The sequence below is a fragment of the Mycetomoellerius zeteki genome, unplaced genomic scaffold (assembly GCF_001594055.1).
Source record: "Mycetomoellerius zeteki isolate Tzet28-1 unplaced genomic scaffold, Tzet1.0 scaffold25, whole genome shotgun sequence".
NCBI lineage: Eukaryota > Metazoa > Arthropoda > Insecta > Hymenoptera > Formicidae > Mycetomoellerius > Mycetomoellerius zeteki.
Genome location: NW_017257227.1, coordinates 2,867,942 through 2,892,662, shown reverse-complemented (window position 1 = coordinate 2,892,662; position 24,721 = coordinate 2,867,942). Strand labels below are relative to the sequence as shown.

Genomic DNA, 24,721 nt, shown 5'->3' with positions numbered 1-24,721 from the left:
GGAAATAAGGGTGGGTCGCGCTTGTTTAAACTGACAGTGAACTTCATGGATCGTCTTCCGTACGGATAATGTCTGCCGCAGTGCGTCTCACCGACGAGTAAATCTTCACTCGTACGAGATAGCGTAGCGCGAGAATTAACAGCTATGGGCTATTATCTCGACGAGATGTTTTTGAATAAATTGTAACCTGCGAAATAACGGCTGAAACTTTTCACGTGAACATTGAGACTGTTGAAATGTATTCTAGAATGCTGTCATTATTACAATGAAGAGCAAGGAATAGTTATTATAATTATAGTTATTGAGATATTAATATGATCTGATATTACACAGTAAAAATATTTGTGTATTTGTGTTGGAAACGGTCCACTCACTTTTGTGTTAATTTAACATATCATAAATGTTAATTTTCTAAAAAAAATATATTTCCACACGGTATGTTAACAAACTGTGTCGATGTTATCTTTCTTTGTATTTATTCTCTTACATAATATTTGTGTTACCTTCTAACATATTCATCTTGTGTAAAATTAATTAAAAAATTTGAGTGAACCGTTTGGGACATGCGATTTGTGTTAAATTCAGCACATTTTTTCCAACTATGTATAAATGTGAAAAAGAAGAGAAAATATTAAATAAACTATAAAGCAAATTTGAGATATTATAAATTTTAACAGTCTTGAAGAGAGTATAAAAATATTTTTATAAGCAATATATAATTTTAGAAAGTTAATGAGTTACATTTTTAAGTTATAGAATTTACGGTAAAAAGTCTCTTGCAATTGGATGCAATTAGATTTTGATAATTATATAATTAAAAAAAAATTTATTTTTATTATTGAACAAAATTTTTAGCATAAGATCAGTATAGTACAGTTACAAATTACTTTTGCCAAGGATTAATTATTTTCAAAAGTAATAATTTAAATAGAAATAGAGTTTAGTTTGGCAGTATAACCTTTGGGAAATAAAAACTTTTATATGAAAAATCACAAAAATATCGGAATTTTTGTTAACATACCTAAAAACTGTTCGTTTTTCGCAAAATTGTATTTGCAATTAGGTTGATATTATTTAAGTTTGTTGGTGTCAATGATAAATGTATACTTTGATGCAAAAATGATTAAATTCAAATATCAGACACCTACTCAAATTTAATGAGACATTCGCGAAGATTTTAAGTAAATTACTGAGCGCAACGATTTTATGTACACAGTTGAAAAAAATGTGTTGAATTTAACATAAATCGCATATCCCAAACGGTCCACTCAAATTTTTGAGTTAATTTTACACAATATGTTAGAAGGTAACACAAATATTATGTAAGAGAATAAATACAAAGAAAGATAACATCGACGCAGTTTGTAAACATACCGTGGGAACATTTTTTTTCAGAAAATTAACATTTATGATATGTTAAATTAATACATATTTCATTCATTTGTCTTAGAATTTACGTTTTAAAACACATTATTTTTATGTTACTTGTTCACTTACTCATAAATTGTGTCATTTTGACACAAAGTATAGTTTTGACGAAAGTATAATACATATTTTGTACGAATTTACATTTTATTAGAAACTTACGGTTTCAAAGATTCAATTGTTGAGGAATCCTCTTTGGGTTGAATGTCCTCAACCGGTGTGACCTTGGTCGGCTTCGTCGCTGAAAAGAGAAAAGAATCTCTTGCAATATCACTTTAGGAAGAGATAGTCCTATCCGTGGTCTCTTTTACACAAGCTATATTCTTTAAAATGCCTCGCAATTGACAAATTGATTGCCACGGATGTTTTTCTGCCTTTCTGTCATCTCTACAGAGTTCGAAAGAATATCTCTGAGAGAATTCGTTAAGTATTATTCAGTCTCGTTTTTCTTTTAGTAGGGGAGGATGCCACGGCGATTTTATCTTGCACCATTTGCTGAAAAGCTTTCTAATCGAGCGACGTTGTTATCGCAAATCTTTGTTGGAAAACGGCTGCGCGCGATTTCGTGGGTCGGCCGTTATCAGCAGAAATGAGTTTCCGATGTATTCCGCCGAAAAAGAAAGATAGAAAGAAAGAAAAAGAAGTAAATACTTTGATCGCCTGCCGAACTACGGCTGTGTAAAAAACGATAGGAATTGAATAGAATTGCATTTAATTTCATTCACAGTAAAAGTAAATATCATTTCCAAATTCCTGTAATAACATATACTTCGTTTGCATCATTTACTATTTATTGTCGTTTTAAGTTTGTCAAAGAAAGCTATTAACTGAAAAACTATATTGTTGCTATATATAATTGCGGAGAAGTATTTCTAGCATTATAAGATATTACATTATATCGTCAAGCAATGCTTTTGCAGCTCCTCAATTAACCCAAATACTCTCGTGAGTAATCAAATAATCCATGATTTTTCTTCTGTCGCAAGCAACATTACGGTATGAATTAACAGAATGAAAAAAATTACTGTACCGTAAGTTAAGAAAAAGGAATGAATTTTCTCACGGACGCGCACTTTTTCCTTGCACTGTTGTGGTTTTTTTATTATTCAAGAAACTTTTTTTCAGGATTACAAGTCAGAAAAAAATACAAAGAAAAATTCTCATTTTTTTTAAAAGTTTTACTTTATTCTTCAAACAATCGATAAAAATTAAGATATTTATAGTTTAGCTATTTGTATATAAAAACTATGTTGTTCTTTTACATTTAATCTGTATTTGCAAGAACTTAAATTAGAGAGACGTAAAAAAAAATTCTTATTTTTTTAAAACTTACTTTATATTCTATAAATGGTTGATAAAATGTAAAAATTAGGATATTACATGTTATATAACAGTTTAGCTGTTTTTATATAAAAATTATTTTATTCGTCTACATTTAATTTATATTTGGAAGAATTATAGAAAATAACAGAAAGATTATCTCTATAAAAATTCTCTGTTAATTTAAATCTTATTATTTTATTGACACAGAAAATTTTGCGAGATTCAAAGCTGAAAAAGTATTCTTTAAGAGCTAAACATCTCGAAACTGAGATTCGAAGGCAAAAACGGGATCCATCGCTTTATAATTAACGCAATTACTCGCTGAAGTGATATACGACAGTACAACTTTTTGCGAGATAAATTTCAGCGTAATTTCGTAGAGACAAGAAATGAAGAGATCACTCCCGTGGCGACGCGAAAAAATCGGAATCATGCACGAACGCATGTGGTCAGATTGGATTGCCTGTGGCTCCAATTAAACTTTTAGAAAAACTGACTAGATGCTCATGATCTACCGCATATCACCTTTCTCGTCGCGGAAATTAACCGTCAGATCGAATCTTACGTGAGTTATGACTCGATTTGGAAAATACGCTGTACGTAGAACGCTGCTCCGCCATTAAACCGCGTTAATTCTGTTTATGCCTACTTGCGAGCGACGAAAATTACTTTTCTCCGTCTTATTAATACAATATTAGTTTTTTTAATTATTTAATTTATCATATTAAAACGATTATTTGTTTTATTAATCACGACATATTATAGGGATACAGATTAAATCAGAAAATTTAACAATGTGACTTCTAATGCAATTATTTATAAACATATATGAAACATTCTGTTTATTATAGAACTTTAGATTTTTATTACAGATTTCTAGATAATTTGAGATTAATTTTTTATAAATAAAGCTTCATAGAAAATACTTTTATAGATATATACATAAATAGAAGTTCTTGAAATTAAAAAACATGAATTAAATTTTTGTTAAAATTAAATAAATAAAATAGCCGGTCAAATAGTATTTTTTTCAGATAACTGAACTAAAATTTTGTTACATTTATGCTATATTATAAATATTTAATATTTAATTTCATGTACTAAACACTTATTAAATTACCCTAGAAATTTGTTAAACAAAAATTTCTGTCTCATTTTAGTATGATATATTTTTAATTCATAGATACATTAATAAAGTGATATAATTGGAAAACAATGAAATATAGTACGCTATTATAATTAAATGTTTAAACATCTATAATAATTAATAATAATTTCATATGATGCATACGCGCTTGTAGAAAAATCAAATTACGGATGTTATCCAATAAATCAGTATTTTGATTGTTGCAAAAATGAATACTAACGTAGTGAATTGGTTTTATTAATGAAATTAACTTCTTTCTCGCGCTAGCATCGGTGTTTTTCTGAAAACATAGTTGGAAATCACATTTGCGTTTCTGTTGATGTTAACAGAGCGGATTATCAGTGTACGACGAGTGCAGTAAAAGCAATTCTCTTTGAACGACGTGTAAGAAATGTCGAGATTTTCGCTCTTGTAGCGATTACTTCGTTATCGTTGGTGATTCAATGTGAATCACGTAAGAGTTCTGGCTATTCGTTCTTTGACGCGGTCGTTATCTAGCTAATTGCTCGAAAAATTATTGGCAAAACGTCCTGAAGGATAAAAGTCCTTGAAGAATAAAAGTGATTATTACAACTTCGTTTACCCCACGTTAATTCTAAAGTTTACAGAATATAGTCAAAGAAATGATAAACTTTAATTAAACTTAATATTCTACTTATAATTATTAAGTGAAATTTATTAAGCAAACATAAAGGATTTAATAATTATATTAATATTAATATATAAATATATAAATCTCTTTTTATAGGCTTACTTAATAAATTATATTAATAAAATAATAGATTTGACATAGTATTGTTTAAAACTGCCGTTTATTAAAATTATCTCTTTTGGAATACACACTATTAATTTGTTTTTGTTTATAATGTGAATAAGCTTAAATATATTATACGTTTCAATACCTCCAGGTCTCTGAAGGACAGATTATATGAAGACAATGCTTCCTTTTCTCGTTTTCTTGCGAAATCGCGTTTAACCGAGGACGAAAATGCTTTCTATATTGCTTGTACTTAATGTTTTGAAGATTGTATATCTCGCCTAGCTCGTGATGCTGTTCATGACACGTTACCGCAGTTCTTTCAAGCTCCTAAATAACTATAGAAAAGACAAGAGGGTTTCCATCAAATGGAAACTCTCTTCCATCCTTTTGATGGAAAGCTCTGCGTCTCTTCGAGTTTCTAGTAGAGGCAACTCGAACTTCCTCTCGGCTTCGAGTTTTCGGAAATGCGATGGTCTGCTACAAATACGCGAAATTTAACTTCCCAAGAGTTGTGTAACAAGAGGTCGACCTCGACTAACTGCATTATCATTCCACATCGATTTGAATGGGTTATTCTAAATGGAAAGAGAAGACATTCGAAATAATTTTTTAATCTTAGTTTAAAACAGGAAACAAAAAAATTGATAAATTTATTACTAAAAGAAAATTCTATCGAAATAAAACATATATAACACGATATTTTACGATATTGAATAATTCTCAAAAATTAATTGGCAAAATGATGTGAGTTTTTTCAAAGACTTCTTTTCGTTTGATTTACCTATAGGAAGTTTTTTTCATTTAGAGGAACTTTTTGTTGTATAAATTCTTTCATTACTTCTACGTTATTGGAAGTTATTAATATGTATTGCTCTATATGTCTACCTACAAATATTTTCCTGTAATAATAAGCACTTTATAATCACGGAATATGGATGCTTTCCAATAAATTGTCATTGCTTCATTATAACAATAGCTAAATGCTTTGTAAAATGATAACATTTAATATCATGTCAGCAGTTCTTGACACTCTTCAACTAATAAAAATCAGATATTTTATGAGTTTACTGTAGTAAACGCAACGTACGTTTTTTTTCACACATTCTACAAAATCAATATATTTCGCAATATTTATTTTTTTACAACTAGAGGCATACTTTTAATATTTTTCCAATAAACGCAGAACTTTTGAACGCAGAAAAAATGTTAAAAAAACATTATTTTATTGAGACAATATTGATCGAAAACTTTAAGAAAGTGAAAACTTAGAAGAAGACGGAAGTCACTTCGTTGATTCAGAAACACACTTTCTGTGAAAAGTGTAGGAGAAAATCAGCTTAAAAAATAGCAAAATAAATGCTTGGCATTTCTCTCCAATAACATAAATTTTATTATTGCAATACCAAAGAAAAAATATTTTTTATATTTTAAATAATGAGAAAAAAAGTTTGTTAAATATGCATTTTACATTTTTGAAAAATTTAAGATCTCTCGATCTCGTAATGTTCAATTACATATTTACCGTTTTTGCATTTAATATATTTATGATAAATATTATCGAAGCTTTTGATATAGCCGCGATACATATACGCGAAAAAATTATTTCCCTATTAATGTAAATCCAAATCCAATTTCACATGCTCGTATGAAGAGCAATATATTTAGATGCAACGGGGGGAAATATATTAATTTCAATACCGTTCGGGATCGACTACGTATCATTAATCCTCGACCACTGTATGACGAATGTTTTTCGTATCGGCAATATATCAGTGATATCGATACTATCGCGACCGCTATAGGTACACTAAAAAATATAACGACGCGCGTAGCTCTTGCAAATATTTGTCAGGTGCGCAGCAGCTTGATTTCCACGAATTTTCATCGTTCTCTAATAAGCCATATTCGCGTAATTGGATACGCGACATATTTTTGATATCACCACTGGTTGCTATAGAAGGGATCCGATCGATATCGTCGATTGACATTGCACCCGATTCAACGCACGATAAACGGACACGTAATTAAAGCCTTCGATTCCTGATGTAACGCTTCCGTAATATTAGAGATAACATAGTGCTGATGACCCATTTATACCGTTTATGCAATTCAATGCAATTAATATTAATGTAGTAAATCTAGCAATTATTTGGTATTGTTATAAAATTATTCAAAAATGTAGTTTGTTAGAATATTTAATGCGTATGATCGCGCGTGCAGATAAAATGTTTCCTAATTAGCTAATATTCTCCATTTTATGAAAATTTAGACAAACTTGTCTTTTTAAGCGGATGATATTCGGATTATTTATCACAACAAATTTAGAATTTATAAAAAAAAATATAAATTATTTACTTGATGTTTTTAATCGTTATATAAAAAAAAAACACGATTGATATATTTTTCAATCTTTATTTGATTGAAACACAAGAATATACATGCATGATAACACAGTTTATTCGTTCGTTAGAATTTTAATCTAGAGTTACCGTTAGATTGACTGTGATGTTTCTTTTTAACATCCATAAACTATAAATCAAGCGTATACAGTGAATAAGAAGAAAAATAATTGTTACATTAAAATGTGAAATTTACATAACGTACTTATGATATAGATGTGAACAATTTGATGAAACTAAATATGTAAATTTTAAATAAATATTGAATTAATTTTTCTATTATCTATTTTAAAACTTAAAAGCACATTTAAAAATGCAGTTCTAATGAAATTATTAGAAAAAAAAATATATATAATCTGTTCATTCCTCTCAATCATCAAAAAGTTTAATAGTTTTTTTAATATCTTTTGGAAATATATATAATAAATTTTTACAAATATTATGACGTTAAACTAAATGGCGAACAAATACCGCCATGGTAATACAGAAGTTAATTTAATACAATAGAGAAGAGAGAAAGAGTGCAGATATATTGGAATAATATATTAATATCAAATATTAAATATAATTATACACGGTATGTATAACTTATTAGTATTTTATTCTAATCAAGGCTATTGCGTCATCAATTATTATCGATAATTCCCCAGTGAACAATCACAAGATTGTGTAATTATTAAATCAACAATTTCATGCAAAGCAACGAACGTTTTTATATGGAAATTATTTTGTACGATGAGTGAATTGTTAAACAGCTTGTATTTCACGTGCGCAATAGGATTGCTTAACTGAAGGATGAAGAGAAATTATCGAATCGTAATGGGGCATGTTACTGCCTGACGGAGGCGCGCTATTGATAGAGTTATTGCTGGTAATTGATCTCCAGGTACAATCACATTGTTAATCATCACTGTAATTAATGGAGCAGTGGATCGGTAGCGAGTTGGCTGGTTGAATGGAATATCATGGAATTAACAGTCACGGAGTGTATCTTGATGAGACTGACGTTCATTAAGGTGGTAAATTTTGACAATAATTCCCATTCGTGTTTCGCGCAAAAAGATTACAAAATATCATCACATGAGTATTCGTGCTAGAGTAAAAGAGACGTAAATACCAAATACTATATATCTATAAACCATATAAAATTAATGCCATGTATTTTATTAATAATCGAAAATATAATTAGCGTGATACATATTATTATTTCTTCATTCTTGTGTTACCAAAATTGAAAAGAATTAAAGATTATTTTAATGTGAGGTGTTTAAAAAAACTATTCTGCATTTATATTATAGATAGATATTATCTACTTATAGATAGAATGTACCATACTGATTAAAAAAACATAGTGAGCATAGATCGAAAGCTCAACCATTTCTGAGATATAAATATTTTTGTATGGTAACATTATGAATGATTTACTGACTTACTAATGACTCTATACGTATCACATGCGATGTTTACCTTCGTGTTTATAAGCCGCGTTCTGAATGTCCTCATTCACTTTTCATACATATACTTCATAATAGAAGATTTCACCGGCAATCAGTTGTAACTGTGTAATCGCATCAAATATTATGTAGATCCATAATCGGTTGGTGACAACTGATTGATTGCCGATGAAATCTTCTGTTATGAAGTATGTATGGAAATTGAATGAGGACATTCAGAACGTTATTTATAAGCACTGAGTTAAACATTGCATGCGACACTTAAAAGCCAGTAATTCATTCATGATGCTAACATATAAAAATGTTTATATCTCAGAAACAGTTGAGCTTTCGACCTATATTCATTAAAGTATTTTTACTCAGTATGGTGTATATATAATATCTGCCATATAAATGCTGGTTTTTTAAACATTCTGTATTAGAAGTATTTTTGAGTAGTAAATATTATATACATAATATTAAATTTTTTGATAATATATAGTTTCTACCGTATTTAATATTGAAATGCTCACTTAAGAAGTGAAGACACAAACGATGTTTAAACAGTTTATAACGCAAATCGTAATACATATGACGTTACACATCGTTGTTACGATGGCGAAATCAGATTTTACGTGTATGGGATAATGATACTAATGATTCGAAGGCTGTAAGAGGAGAGGAACTAGTGAGCAAACTGGTACGAATACTTAAATGCGAGATTGGAATCGGTCGTATTCTCGTACGTTACCGTTGAATTATATCGCGATGGAGCCTGACTTGAGCATTAAAGGTGGCCCATTCAAAACGCTCCTCTCCTCATCATCTTTCAAACGCCCGAACAAAGGCATTGCATTCTCACCGGATATGTATGCGAATATAACGCAAAATCGACTTCCAATAGAAAAGGGGCTCAGGGATTTCAAATCACTTGCGCTTTTCGCTCTTGCATTTTTTGCCAACACCGTGTTCGATAGCTTCAAGATCTCCTTCTTAACGATAATCCATCTCTTTCTCTTATCTACTTAGTGAAGATGTATTTTCCATATAATGAAAAATTATTTTACAAAAGAATGAAATATCATTTTCCTGCTAGAAGCAAGAGGTGTAGAAAATGCAGTAAAAATGGTGTAAACGATGCAAACTTTGTGTAAACGACTGATATAAAATATGCATCTCTTGTCTCTCTATTTTCCTTTCTGAAATGTGTTAGATTTTGTAAAGAAATTGTTTTGAATGGAATTCTATACTGTATAAAATTTAACAGAAATATATATTTAAAAAAATATAGAATTAAAAATCTGGATTTTTTATGGTCTTAATTATATTCTGCACGTGAAAGCATTCTATATTTTATATACTCGAATTATTTCGAAACGATCTAAAAAGAAAGATAGCTATCTTCATTTTCCAATTTTATCTCTCTCTCTCTCTCTCTCTCTCTCTCTCTCTCTTTCAGTTTCCAGTTTCCAGTTTCAGTTAGTAAATATACATAGAATTTTTAAAGAAACATTTAAAAAACGTCTACTGAGATGGAAGGATCAGAAAATCTTCAAAGATCGAAGATCGTGGTTATATTCGAAGAGCGATAAAGAAGTACATTGCTATGAGAGATTTAAAAAAACGTGCGTCAGTAGGCGGAGAGGTGAAGAGCATGAAAATCGATACAGCAAGTGTAGATTAGAATTTTACATATAACGCACACAAGTTCGCAATCACTAGAGCGGAATCGAAGCCGCATGAGAAGCAAATACTCTATCGCGTTGACTCTATGAAGTCCCGGAGGGTTGATTCGGGATTACAAGTCATTGCCAATCCTAAGCAGTTTCGCAAAGGATCTTTCGAAGTGAAACGTTATGAAATCAGACATTCGCAACAGTTAATTATAAACGGCTAATACAAATACTAGATTTGTGAACCAACTCGTACGATACTGACCTACTTTATTAGAACAATGGTTTTATTGTGTTTTAATTAACGACAAAACATATTCTAATTATTTCTGATATTGGAACGAGCAAATAATATATTTCTTTTTAAAATACAATATAAGTAATGCATATATAATTTGAATTATTTTGAATTATTTCTGTAAGTCATCTCTCCTACAATATGTTGTTAATATAACTAAAACAATGAAGTTAAACAATTTTAGAAAATGTATTAGATTCAAATTTAGTTTATTATTTACTAAGTGTATGCATTAATATAAACGTTGTTTATTCTGAAACTAACCACAGAAATAGATTAATTTACATTTTATCACACATGGAAATTAAAAATAAAATGTTGTTTGTGTAACTCAAGAGACTGGGTTGTCACTATTTCTTTGATATCTAACAATGTATAATATATTAATTAGAGATATATATATATATATGATAGAATTCATTTTTAATAGATTTAAAAAATTGTCTACTGCAACAACAACTTGATAAATTTTTCATTTGGCATATCTGAATTTAGTTGAATTAATTTTATACTAATTATGAAGAAAATCACGAACATATCATAGCTTATAATTTTCCAACAAACAATTTCAAAACCCTGAATTAATAGTTACGGCATAAAGAACTAGGAAGAAAAGGCATCACCAATGAGCTCGCGGGAGTTAAGAGTGCCTGGATCCGGTGCTCTAGATATAAATAACAGTTACTGTTCCATTGTTTACCCCTTTTGTTGTATCTCAAGAGTATCTGCAACTCTCTCGTATCGTTACTTAGTTGTTCGTATGTGTCTCCGTGTTTCATCCCTTACGAACATATATTTGCTCACATTTTTCATAAAAGCGCTCAGTCCTTGACTTGTCGAGTACCTACACCGCTGTTGTCAAACTTTCCGCTCTCTTTAGAAGTTTCTGACTTCGCCCGAGCTCTCCCGTTTACGTTGAATTCACGACTCCATCACTCGACACCTTGCGTTATCCGGTCACTCTCGTAAATAGCTCAAATTTCTGGCGAGGAAGTGAAATGAAAAGAGATGTTGACGGCCATTTTTTAAAGTTCCAACCCTTTCTTTAGTATAATACATGGAAGGAATAGTATAGCTGAAATATTTAAAAATTTAGCTGCATACACAGATCTAGAAATAATTTTGTTGGATCATTAAAAGTTATTAGAGAATACTTAAGCATTAATGATAATGCTGCAAAAACATTCTAGTATCAATTCAAGTTCTACATAATTATTTTAATGGTCCAAATAAAATTACTTTCGGATCTATATCTAGTTAAGTGTTTAGATACTTCACCATAACCGTTCTTTCCGTGATACCTATAAACTTCTTAAAGTTGCTCTACGTTTTTTTGTTTATTGTAGATATTTACGCTTTGTAAATCTATATGATGCATTTCGAACGGATTTTACGGTATATCAATTACTTTAATTATCGCTCGCAATTCGGCCTTCTCGCACAAAAACAAAATAAGATATCATTTGTTCACATTTTGTTGATCAACACGATTAGCTGAGAAATAAAGCCGCCATATCCGCCAGGTTAACAAGCGTCTTTCATAAGAACTTCACTTGGAAGTGTCCGTTTCTCCCCTTTAGGAGTTGGATCTTGGAGAGATTCAGTGGGTGTAGTGAGGTCTGCAGAAGATTATAGGCGAAATTCTCGGGAAACTCTCGAGCTGCGAATCTCCGCCAATAGACGAGGCGGAGTCGAATCGTCGTACGGGAGTCCGGGACGTGGGGGACGAAGCGGATTAATTAGAACTGCCCGCTTCGTTGGTGGAACGACATTAACTCACTTCCCTTTATGTCTGATCGTTTGTGATTGCGATTAAAGGCTTAAACACCATTATTTAACGATCGGTCAAACAAAATGCGTATTAGATCCGAGGAAATAGATCGATCTTCGCAAAGCCGGTCTTGTCAAAAGACTTATCGTATTCCTTTATTCTCGCAATTGGCACGTTCCGTGCCAAAGATTTTTTGTCTCTTTTTAGAACAAGAATTTAGTCTCTGATATTGGAATTTTTTGCAATTAAGAGATAGAATCATAATTAATTTCAATTAACTATTCTGTGACATAAAAATAGAGTCTACTGCCAAATTATTTTATTTTTTCTAACAAATTTGCTTACATAAGGTTATATTTATTAATTGATTAAGTTAAATCATTTTAATATTATATTTATGTGTTCTTATCAAAAATATCGCTCAGATAAATCGAGAAATCTTATCTATCTTTACTTATAAAAAGTGTAGTGTTTAAAATGTATTTAAATTTTATTTTCCAAAACAAACGTTTAATAATAAAAGATGTTTCAACTTTAAACGTTTCAGTATTTTAAATTTAAATATACTACATTGTTTTAACTATTTTAGATTTTCTAATAATTTTCTAATAAGTCATTATCTAAGTTTTAAGTCAGTAAAACCAGTAAATTTAATGAAATAAAATTAATTTGTTTTTGTAGGAACTAAACTATTTAAAATAAAATATAGTTTTTAGCACTTTTATCTAAACGCAAAAAATGTTTAGGAACTAAACATTATCTATTATTTATTAATATTTATTATTACTCAAAGTAAAACAGCTTTTGACATTCAAAACACTTTTTAAAACTAAACATTTTGCTAAAGTATTTCCAAATATAATATTATACTTCAAAAAATTAAATATCTTCATACATTTTTCAAATATAATATTATACTTCAAAAAATTAAATATCTTCATACATTTTTTAATAAGACACTTTTCAAAATTAAATACTTTTTAACGTTTTACGTGCTCTTTCAAAGTTAAAACATCTTTAAGTACTTATTTGAAAAACGGAGACAAGAAATAAAACATTTTAATATCTTAAAATTAAATACCTTCTTTTATAAGTATTCTTAAGAAAGCAGATAAAGACAATATATTATTATGCGGTATCGTTAAATGAAGTTTAACGTAATGCGAAATTCAAACGAAAAGGGAAAAATTTACAGCATGAGTCACGTTACGGAACGAGGAAAATGTAAGTCCCACTGGAGAGGAAAACTTTCTTTGCACCCCATCAAATCTCTGTCATTTAAATCCTCCTGCTGCGCACAGTCGGGTTTAGTTCGCTTAGAGAGTACTTTTGCAATACTCCTCACTTGTCTTCGTTAGTGCTTTTTCTGGGATTAAAACAAAGTAAGATGGACAAAACTTTTTGGGGTTTTCTCTTTCGATTAGTGGATTTTCTTTCGAATCTTTGTTTCGCACGGCAACAGTAAAAATAAATTGTGCACAACATGTTTCCATAAATTATACTGTCTGCCTTCTTTATTTTAAATAAGACGTAATTCGCGGGTGGTTTCATAAAATTATAAAAGATGATTTCGTAAAATTTTATCGTAGCAATTATACGTGAATCAGTTTCGAATTAATTCTCATCACCAATCGACAATAGAATCGTTTAACAATCAAACTTGCGAATGTATTCCAATTTCTCTTATCGTATCGATCGACTATGGATACATCACTGTGTATTTTGGTATATTTGTCTGAATTCACAAAGTAATCTTTAAACTTTCGGCACTTGGGTGGAAATGTGGTGTATAAGTTGGGATTTTCTGGGTGTGTACGTATATGTGCGCACGATTATACCAATATCCTACGTCGAGTAATGTAGAAAATGTAAATTGGATTCGTACCTTCCCTTTTAGTGAAGTAAAAGCATTAAAGTCTTACGCAAGCGTGGGACTATTAATTATGTTTGCCGATAGCGGTAAACACAAAGTAGAGAGGAACGTGGCTCTACGTTATTATTACATCTCTATTAAAATACTATCAACGAAACACGAAACACATGACGAAGTGAAGCGGAGTAATTTTAATCATTGTCAGAGAACCGTGAGGAAACTTATTCACAAATACGACCGACAAAAGCTTTCGATAAATTCGACGCACTCAACAATGCCCTACGCTGATAAATTGTAGCATGACGTTTCTTCAACTCGACGGCGCATAAATCAAAACAGACAGTATTGTATTGAGACAATCGGCGCGACGGCTGCGTAAGGCCGCGCAGGTACGCCATTGCTGCATCTCTGCGTCTGATGCAGTATTCGCCTTTAATATTTCTACCCGCAGAGTAAATGGTGTACAGTGCTTTTTATGGTGCATCGTGCAAAATGAAGGAAAAAGGAAAATGCACGTTGCCGATGAAAAGTGAGGAAACGCCCTTGCTCGACTGTCCTCGACCCTCATTGGCCTTTCTCGCATGCTTTCATCCACCAACATGGCGCTCCACCGTATAATTGGACAAACATTGGCTGATATTTATGCAAGTGTTATGTTCTACGCGAAACGTTCGCACGTTACGCACAGTTACGTATACAAATATAAATTCTGTGAATTCGAGTGCCGTGAGAGAGTATCATGAAATAAAAATGCTGGTGGAAACGAAATCATCCTCGAGCCAGATGCTTTTACTGCAGTCAGGTCAGGTATCTACGTGAAGAAAACGTCACGAATAAATTTGAAGTAACAAGAAATTACGGAGAGAGAATAAGATGGAAAGAAATTGTACAATTCTGATTGATATTCAAACGCGTTTGTGTTAGTAGTGACTTGTTGATGTTAATTGGAAAGTACATAGAAAGTATGTAAAGTAAGCTAAAGTATTTCTTTGAAATGCACTTCTGGAAAATACAGAATGAGGTATAAAAGTGGAATCAATCTTTTAAGAGCATTTCATAGTAATGTTTCAATGCGAAATTTTCTCTGGTGCATAATTTTGTTATTAATGTGAAGTTAACATTAAATGAATAGAAATGAAATTGAGCTGTTAAAATAATCATGTGCGGTTTAATGCAAACATTAAAAAACCTAAAATAAACAAAGAAACTTACCATTTCCTGTTGTTATGATGTTTCCCAACTGCAATATCTTGCTTAAGGTTTTTCCACTTTCCTCCGGCGTATCTGATGCACCAGCTTCTTGTTGCGTCATTCCCATCTGTAACATAAACAATATTTTAATGCTCAATGCTTGAAGCACGATTGCTTATACAAGTAAAATATAAATACAACTTAAATCAAAACATGAATTGTCCCTCCTTTGCGATTTTTATTAGTATAATAAACTGTTTTGTTAACTATTTTTACTGGTTCATTATAAATTATCAATTACAAATATATTAATTAGATCTATTCAGCATCATTTAAATATAACACATTTAAATAATGTAAGATTTAAAGATTTATGTTTAAAATTTGTGTAAAATCATTTATTATAACGATATCTTTCTAAAATGCATTGTTTTTTAATTCGCAAAGAATTAAATGGTTTTTTTTCTTGTAAAATTATTTGAATTTTACGAGAAATTAACAGATCTGAATTAAGCTGATCAAATATATCCTCCAATGCTACTTGATAGCACGCTAATAATAAGAGATGATATTTAAGCATGAACGACCTAATTCGTAACTCGATTCTCATTTACTTGGATATCCTTGACCCGGCGCGAACGGTAATATTAATTAACATCTAACTCATAGAACTCTCGTAGATTGTGTCTCACTGTGGTTTCCTTCAACTTTGTTAGCGTGATTACACAAGGAGAAATGTTAAGAGACACTCGGAAGATGGTCACGAGAAAGAGGGGCGCGAGTTAAATAACTTTCGTTAACGAAAACTTAACAAGTACTCAAACTAAGACTAAATATTATGTATCTATGATATTTAGTTTACGTGCACTACGTTTTATTAAAGTACTGTTATAAGTAATATTTCACAAATTATCGTTGTAGATTTGAACAACTTACAAATCTCGGAGAATTTAATCAAATATGATCCCTTCAAATCGCTCGATAAAATGATAAAAACTTTCAGAACGTGTGCGTTATTTTATGTAAAACATTTGGAAAAGTTAGTGACAGGTTAAAACTTTATTTATTTTATCATCTCAATTTATGTTCTAGAAATTTTAACATTTTATTGGCATATTGAGAGAACATATCTTTTTTCTATAATTTATAAGTAAATTGAAATTTTTGCAATTTAAAATCAAATAAAAATTGAAGTCGTTCAATAAGCATGTGAATGCATTAATTTTGCGATGATTAAATAAATTATTAATATTACAATTATTAAATTTGAATACATTTTAAATATTCATAAAAAATTATGAAAAGATAATACTGTTATAGAAAAGATAATACTTTATTATATATTAATAGGATATCGTATTATCCAATTTACATTCTGAATCATCCCTAATAAAGAGTTCACATTATATTCACAAAAACTTCAACAGTCATTTAATAATTTTCTTGGTATTACATATTACATTATCAGAATAAACATAATAAATTATACAACATAAAATACAATAACTAACATAATTTCAGTATATAATTGACTTTTGAAAAAATTTTGTTTTTTTTTGTAGAAAGCATCGAGAAAAATAGCTTTTGTAGTTTTGCGCTCTACTAAAATAAATACAAGGATATTGGATGAAACGGCAAAATTCAATTTTCTTTTCTTCTGAAAATGAGAAAAACGATTGTTTCTTCCAAAGGACTTCTGTTTCTTACAAACGCAAACATTCTTCCCAAGTTTCGACCATGCCGTGGTAACCTTCGAAGTAGGACAATAGTAAATATCTTTACAGGTACGAGTGAGTCCATGTGAAAGCCAATTTCGTAATCGAGATGTCCTTCATCTATTGAACTTCGTCTTCTGCTTGTGCTATGCTTTTGGTGTTGCTCTTCTTGTCCAAGATACTAACCGGTCTCTTGCTCGTCCCTGCACGTGCAAACACACTTCCCTTATAGATACCCTAGCTGCATTATTCGGCATGTTGAACGTGGCATAATGTGAGCTCTATTACTGGAACGATTCCAGCGGTCGGAAACAGCCGGTAGGACACCGCCGTGATTTGATCTAGGTTGCCTGATGAAATGCGGCAACGCGAATATACATACACATCGAGAATATTAAACGCGTGGCAGACCACGGTCGCTCCATCCTCGTTCCTACCTGCGCGTGTCATTTTACTGATCAGCGTAGCTCTCGCACACGAAGCTTTTATTAAGTTCGACGTGCATTTAATTGCAACGCGTATAATTTGAAATGACTACCGTCGATAGCAGCAAAATAATTGAGCGCACTGTTACAAATATATTTTTTGTTTACACTATAGATCAAAATATTTTTCTCTCGAAATAGAGAGGAATTCTGAGCATAGACATGTAATACCGATGTTTACGACATTTCGGATGTTTTAATTAATCATAACTGTGATTTCAAATAAATCCATTCTTAAAATATTGGATTCATTTGCACGTGACTCGGACTTCGAATTTTGTATCGTGTGTCAACTACAATCACGCATAAATTGTAAATCTTGCATAAATACACACAATCAGAGTTGGGAACGTTACTTTATACAAATAACGCGTTGCTGTTACTTTTTGTAAAAAGTAATTCGTTACCCTTACTTAGAAAATAATTTTTCATTACTTTTTTCGTTTTTTGTATTAATAATTGATTGTAACAATCAATACTATAATTAAAACTTTAAGCTTGTCTTTATAGTATTAATTTAATTAATAAATCGTTTATAATTCTTTATATTAATATTTTCATTCTTTAATAATATTTGTCTTTAGAAATTTTGATTGTAATTCATAAATATAAATTTTATTAAAAATTTTTATAAAATTGTTTTTAAACATTAATATTGATATTAAAAATGCATTCTAATTTTTATTGAAAGGAGGCTGTTAGAAAGGTTCGAAAATTATACAAGAATATTAAAATTTGAATAAATACATTACGTCCGTGCTAAATTTTCAACGTATTCCTCAAACGCTGCGAACTTCTTAATAATTTTATTGTGTGTATCCAGGAGATTAAAATCTATAAAAAAAACACCATTCTTTTCACTTACACCTTTTTGAGCAGAAATTGGTCTCTTTTTAACATCCTCCTTTGTAGCTCACGTTACATATATGTATGCTACAAGTTTACAGTATTCGGAATGCAACTTAAGATATAAAATATTTTTCAGCATAAAATATTTTCAGCATTTAAATTTTTTTATTAAAATAAAATACTTTTATTTAATTAACAATATAATGTAATTTATTGAATAGATAATAATACATTCAGAAAAAAGTTTTGCCGATATGTGACCAACCTCAACTTTTTTGTTGTTCTAAACAAAAATTTAATTATTGAATAACCAAATTTTTGTTTAGGACACTAAAAAAGTTGAGGTTGGTCACATATCAACAAAACTTTTTTCTGAGTGTAGGGATTAAACAATAAAACGGGTAAATTCGTTTCAGTTACTACAGAAATGTAACAATATTATACCGTTGCCGTTACATAAAAAAGTAATGGTAGTTATTGAAAAAATGTAACGATAACGATAACGACGGGCGTTACGATAACGCGCGATGTTACTTCCCTGTAAATAACAATGCGCGTTGCAATTATTCTGACTGCATCAATATTAGAAACACGTTTCTATCAGAATATTTAACCTACATTTTGCATTATTGAAATCTTATATTGTCACGATTATCGCAAATTATGATACAGTAAATTATAGTGAATTGCGAAGAGACGTATCAATGTATCTTTCAAACACCTTCCATTGTTAATTGCCTAATTTATAAGCGTCTAAGAACCGATATATTTTCACGTCCCGAAATTGTGTATCAGAATTTCTCAACATTTACATTTGCCGCGATAGGAATTGTCGAACAGCAACCGTGTTCCCGATAACACGATGTCGTGCATTTGCAAACGTTATGACGCGCGTAACTGAAGTTTCGAGTTCGAGCGTCGTTTCACATGCAGTTCTGTGCAAATTGTCTACCAGCTGGATTTAATCGGCAACATGCCTTATCTTGCTACGATATGGCGTTGAAAAAGAACGGTACACAAAGCTAGAAAACTCGCGCGAGGAGCGTAGACTCTCGTAAATTACAACAGTCGTCCTTCTATGAGTATTCCTGTGATAAATAATCGCATATAACTGTGCCATTTTGCTTAATACTTCTGTAGGCATGAAACATTTTTCACTGCCAGGATAACTCTTTTTTATTCGTATTCTCAGGGATATCTCTTTTTATCTTGTTATACTTTTTACTTTATGATAAAAAAAACTTTTTTGTATTGTTTATCGTTTATAGCTTCTGCAAATATATTTCCGATGATGCTATGTCCATATAATAAAATATTACTAAATGTATAACATAAATATATTTTTTATTTAATATTATTTCGCATGATTTGTAAGCATCTAACGTGCAGATGCAACAGTCGGCATTCGGAGTCTAATGGAATCATGATTCATATCTATGCATATAACGTGTAATTTATGACGTCAGAAGAAGTATAATCTCATGATAGATGAAAATGGCGATGTGCCCATGTTTGCGTAGACACTCGCGGAAACTATCGCATTCGCGTTCACTTCCTGACTTATTGGTCACTATACGGCCATGATAAATAACCGTATTAAGTTGAGAGCTCGTGCGAAAGGAAAATCCGTAATGAAAGAGTGAATGAAAAAAGAAGAATTACATCCAGTACTGAGAATTAAATTTTGTCGTAGCTGGCTAGCTCAAATTGGAGTTAATTAAACATGTATTCACATGTAGAAATTGCGCTAACGCCTATTTATTAGAAATAAAAGCGAATGTTTTATTGAAAGTATCTTTAGTTTTGTGTGTTGTCAATTAATAAATTGTATACTAATTAGCAAATCTCAATAGCCAATATAATTCCAAATTATCATATCGCAACATTAATTATCTTCAATATATAATCAGAATTTAAATAGTCATGATGTACCTAATAATAAACATGATTACAAATGTTTTTATTATACTTTTTGTTGATTCCGTTAGACTCATTAATATTTAGTGAAAAAAAAAAGATATTTTCATTAGGTGACAACTTCTTTGGTGGAAATTTTAAAGATAATATAGATATATGTTATAGTTATACTACACTGTTTTATACTAAATAAAAAAATTCATCATCAGTAAATCGTGACACGTAAAAGAAACTTTTACGTTTGCATTGATAATATTGATCAACATAGCAAGCTAGAATCAGAATAAAGATCGAAAATAAATAAAAGAAAGGGACATAAACATGCCCCAAATTTATATTTTTCATGCCAGAGCAACACGACTTATCGAGTGATGAATTATTGTTGAGTCCCATTGAAAAATGGGATCTCTCGTATGGATTACGCGTAGCATTGAATGAATAGCTGATGCTTTCTCCGATTTATCGAAAATCTTTCCCACATAAAGAGCACAGTTCTACAAAATTGTTTTCTCTGTTCCAATAAGATAGGAAGAAAGCTCGGCTTGCCGAACGAATGCACGCTTATACGAATATATCATAAAAAAGGTCTTTAATTCCGAACCGCCAAATGGCAGTAACATTTATTATCTGCAGTAATCCCTAGCGACATATTTTTTCAGAGTCGAAACGGAATTGCTATAAGACTTTTTAAAATTAGCAGTTATAAGTTTAGGAGTAATATTACATACTTTAATTATATCAAGAGTTCGACATTAACGGGCGAAGTTTTTAGGATCGTACTAGCAAAAGTCGGTGTTCTTTCATTGGCACTACGCTTTTATTATTATTTTTACGCGAAGACTACCATTAAATGTTTCCTCAGTATAATAGTGCAATGTTTTCTAACTCGAAGTTTCTCGAACGCGAATCTTTCTTGGAAGCACAACTTTTTTATAGGCGTATTATATTGAGTAATTAATCATACCGTAAGCAAAAATATTGATTTAAAATAGAAACTATAATAAATAATATAGACATATAATATTAATTTTATTAAATAAAATAATACTATATGTTATTAGAATTAATTAATTTTAGAATTTTGAAATTACTAATACTAAAAATAGATTAATAAAAAAATTTATTCTTCTTGTATTTTTCGTTTGCATTGATGCTTCTGAAGAACGCGAGAAAACCTTAAAAGAGAAAACTTAAGACTGCAGTTAGATATATTTTGCAAGACATTAACTCAATGAATTATTTACAGCGAATAAATATTTTAAACCTTCCACGTCTCTTCTCTCACCGCGAAACCTGTATATTTACACTCATACTTACTCCGTGTACTGGATAATATAAATAACATAAAATGAATATCATACAAATTTAATTTTCGTATAGAAAGAAGACAATTTAATTTATTAATATTAAAAATAATAACCGTGAAAAAAGAATAATGAATATCAACAGATATTGCTAAAATAATTCAAGGATTGTATCGCTAGAAAATATACGCGCGTGACAATTTATACCAGAAAGCATGCTGAACTGTATTAACACAAGCCGATAATTTTCTATTCATACAGAGGACTAATTTCATCGATAACGATCCTAACGATCAAACGACAAATTAATTAACAGCTGAATGAGTCACAAGAACAAAGGTAGCACGTATAAACGTGTTAATGACGCGAGCAATTGCACGTCATCGTCGGGCTTTTAAGCTACCTTTGACACCTGTCGACTTTATAGCGTTGGATACCTCGTAAAGCTACGACGTAATCGTTGCCGAGTTGCTCTTTCCAATAGCGAAATGCTTTCGAAATCTTTTGATTTAGTTAGAATAATTTGAGTCTTTAAATGTCAGAACATATTTGCCTCTGAATATCAAGTTGAGGAACTTACGTCCGTATGACGCACCAAAGCAAAACAGATCGATTTTTATGCACTTTGTAAAAAAAATGTAGGAGTAAGTAAAGAGCATGTACAAATCGTAACAGCTTGAATTTTTTTATGCGGATATTAAGTGCTCATTTAAGTCATTTTTTTAAGAAGTTAGTCCGCACGACCTACTTCGACGAGGAACCGTTAATATCACGAGGTGCGCGTTTGATTGAATTGAAATACTGGGTCGCAAAAATGCAAATGGTGGATTTTTCACTTTTATTGGATTGTTCTTGTCGCACGTGGCGCGAATTAATTCCATCTGAGCATTTTTCCCGCACTTTATTGCTCTCGCGGCCTAATAATTCATTCATTGAAAAGCGATAGACCGGTAATGATAAAATTCGATAAAATTTTGAGTTCTCAGTTGTCACAATGTTGAATTGCGTGCTAAAACGCGACATGACATTTCACCTTTCACGCGATGGTCTAAAAGTATATTCCTGCTTACGTTTATAGAAAAACATGTAATACGGATAATTGAATCTTTAGTAAATTAGGGATAAGGTCAGCTTTTTCTCCCTATTTTCTGCTCGATGTAAAAAAAAGTGACTGCATTGAGAAAAATTTCTGATTGAAAATGAATGAACTAGAAGATCTGATCATATCAGTTAGATTTATCTCTACTAGAATTGCAGTAAATTCAACTAGATTCAAATTCTGATTTATCTATTTTCAACAAGAATCCCAATTAATGCAGCTAGATTTTTTTTTCAATGCGTTAATGAAATTGTTCGTCGAATTCGAGGGATGTCGTGGAAAAAGACGATTCCGGGTGCGTTTTAAAATCCGCGCAATAACAATACCGGATGTAGTCAAGCAATAACCACTATACACACTATTACACAACGTTTGTAAATGATATGTAAAAGATTTTTTCCCATGAATATACATTCAGAAAAATGCACTTCCGTGCTTCAACGAAAGAGTATTACTCTGAAAACTTCTTGGTAAAACAATCTCTTAGATTAAAAACGACGGCATTAAAGATCAAGTATTAATTGCTCTGATTAATTTTGAAGTAGTTTAAGCTTAAATATCATTTCAAGTTATCCCAAAATGTTTCACAATTCGGACTATATTTTTCTATTACATATACAAATCAGTGCACAGTTAATTGCATAAAATAAAAATTAGCGAATTATTAAACATTTAGTAAAAAATGTAAGATACTGTGGGATAATTTGGATAATAGTAAGCGTTTGCAAAAGTTTGAAAAAAATTTGAGACGCCATGTTTTATATATTTAGAATTAGTAGCAAAAAAGATACTGTAATCTACATATTTACATATGTAGGTTGAAAAGATATCTGTGTATCTGGAAGTCTGTGAAGAGTTTTATATTAAGCAAGGTAGGTAAAGAATTTCGGTTGTTATTGCAGTTTATAAGAATATATCTGCTTTTTAAGCTACCCTACTTTACGATCGCGATGTTTCTTTTTTGCCTCACATACGAACGTTTTATGAGATGTTTACTGATCCATAATGATATTCATTGTGTCTATCGAGCAGTCGTTCTGAAATTTATCGAGTCCATGGCGTAAGCTTATTTATTTGTTCTAAATATGGCCTCAATATTCGGAAGAGGCCTTAAAGATTGATCGTGATACGGCGGCAAGATTCGCTTTTATAGCCGCGATGTCGACGAAACTCTCTTAGCAATTCTTCTTTAATGCCACCGTTATTTCCATCGTTAACACGGGAACTGAACATCACTAAGATTATATCGAAGATTAGACAGGTTTCGTACATATTTCGTTACGTGTTAATATTCATAATGTAAGTAGAGATGTTAACCATATATACATAAGTTGGCCTCGCAGAGAGATCAATTACTAATGCACGAGTGAAATATGAAAGTAGATATATACATTATGGTATTCCTTTCATGACATATGAGTCAGGGATTTTCGATAATGAAAATGTTATGAAAATATTATCTGTGTTTTGACATTTTTCATGCAATATGCATTATGAAACGGGTGCCTTCCATTTAATGATATAAGTAAACATAAATGTCGTTCTATCTTCTTTTTGCATTGCATATTTATGCATGTTATAAAATAATAAAGACAAACCGATATACTTATGTCGACTAATTGTGTCACTATAAAATGAAAGGCACCCAACATAATTATATATATATATATATTGCGGTCAAAATATTAAGTTTTATATATTATATTAAGAATGTGCCTTTTATTTATAAGCTTGTATTGGTTAGCTGTTATGAGAATAAAAAAAACTAGCGCAATTAAAAATAAAAAAATATCAGAGTGAGATTTTTGTTTTAAAATAGAATGTCCGGCAATTTTATTTAGAATATTTCTCCTCGTATACGGCTTCATCACGTCACGCTTCTTTTCAATTGCTCGCAATTTCACTTTATTCAAAATTTCTTTAAAGTGTGTGCCAGGAACATATCACAATGCGATAAAATGACGCGTAATCTCGTTAAAGGTATGCTTCGCTAGTCATCTTCATTCTCGACCTCTTATGGGACCAGAATTTTCAACTTTTCCAACATCTCGTATCTCCA

At 30.8% G+C, this 24,721-nt stretch overlaps 1 protein-coding gene across 1 annotated transcript in view; it reads right to left on the bottom strand.

Annotated features, from left to right (window-relative positions):
- Fife (regulating synaptic membrane exocytosis protein fife) overlaps positions 1 to 24,721 on the bottom strand; it is a 162,505-nt gene that overhangs the window by 95,968 nt on the left and 41,816 nt on the right. Inside the window, exons 3-4 of the mRNA XM_018449833.1 lie at positions 15,315 to 15,420; positions 1,588 to 1,666 (exon numbers count right to left, since the gene is read on the bottom strand). Of these exons, the coding sequence (XP_018305335.1) occupies positions 1,588 to 1,666; positions 15,315 to 15,420 (185 nt within the window). The remainder of the gene's footprint in view (positions 1 to 1,587; positions 1,667 to 15,314; positions 15,421 to 24,721) is intronic.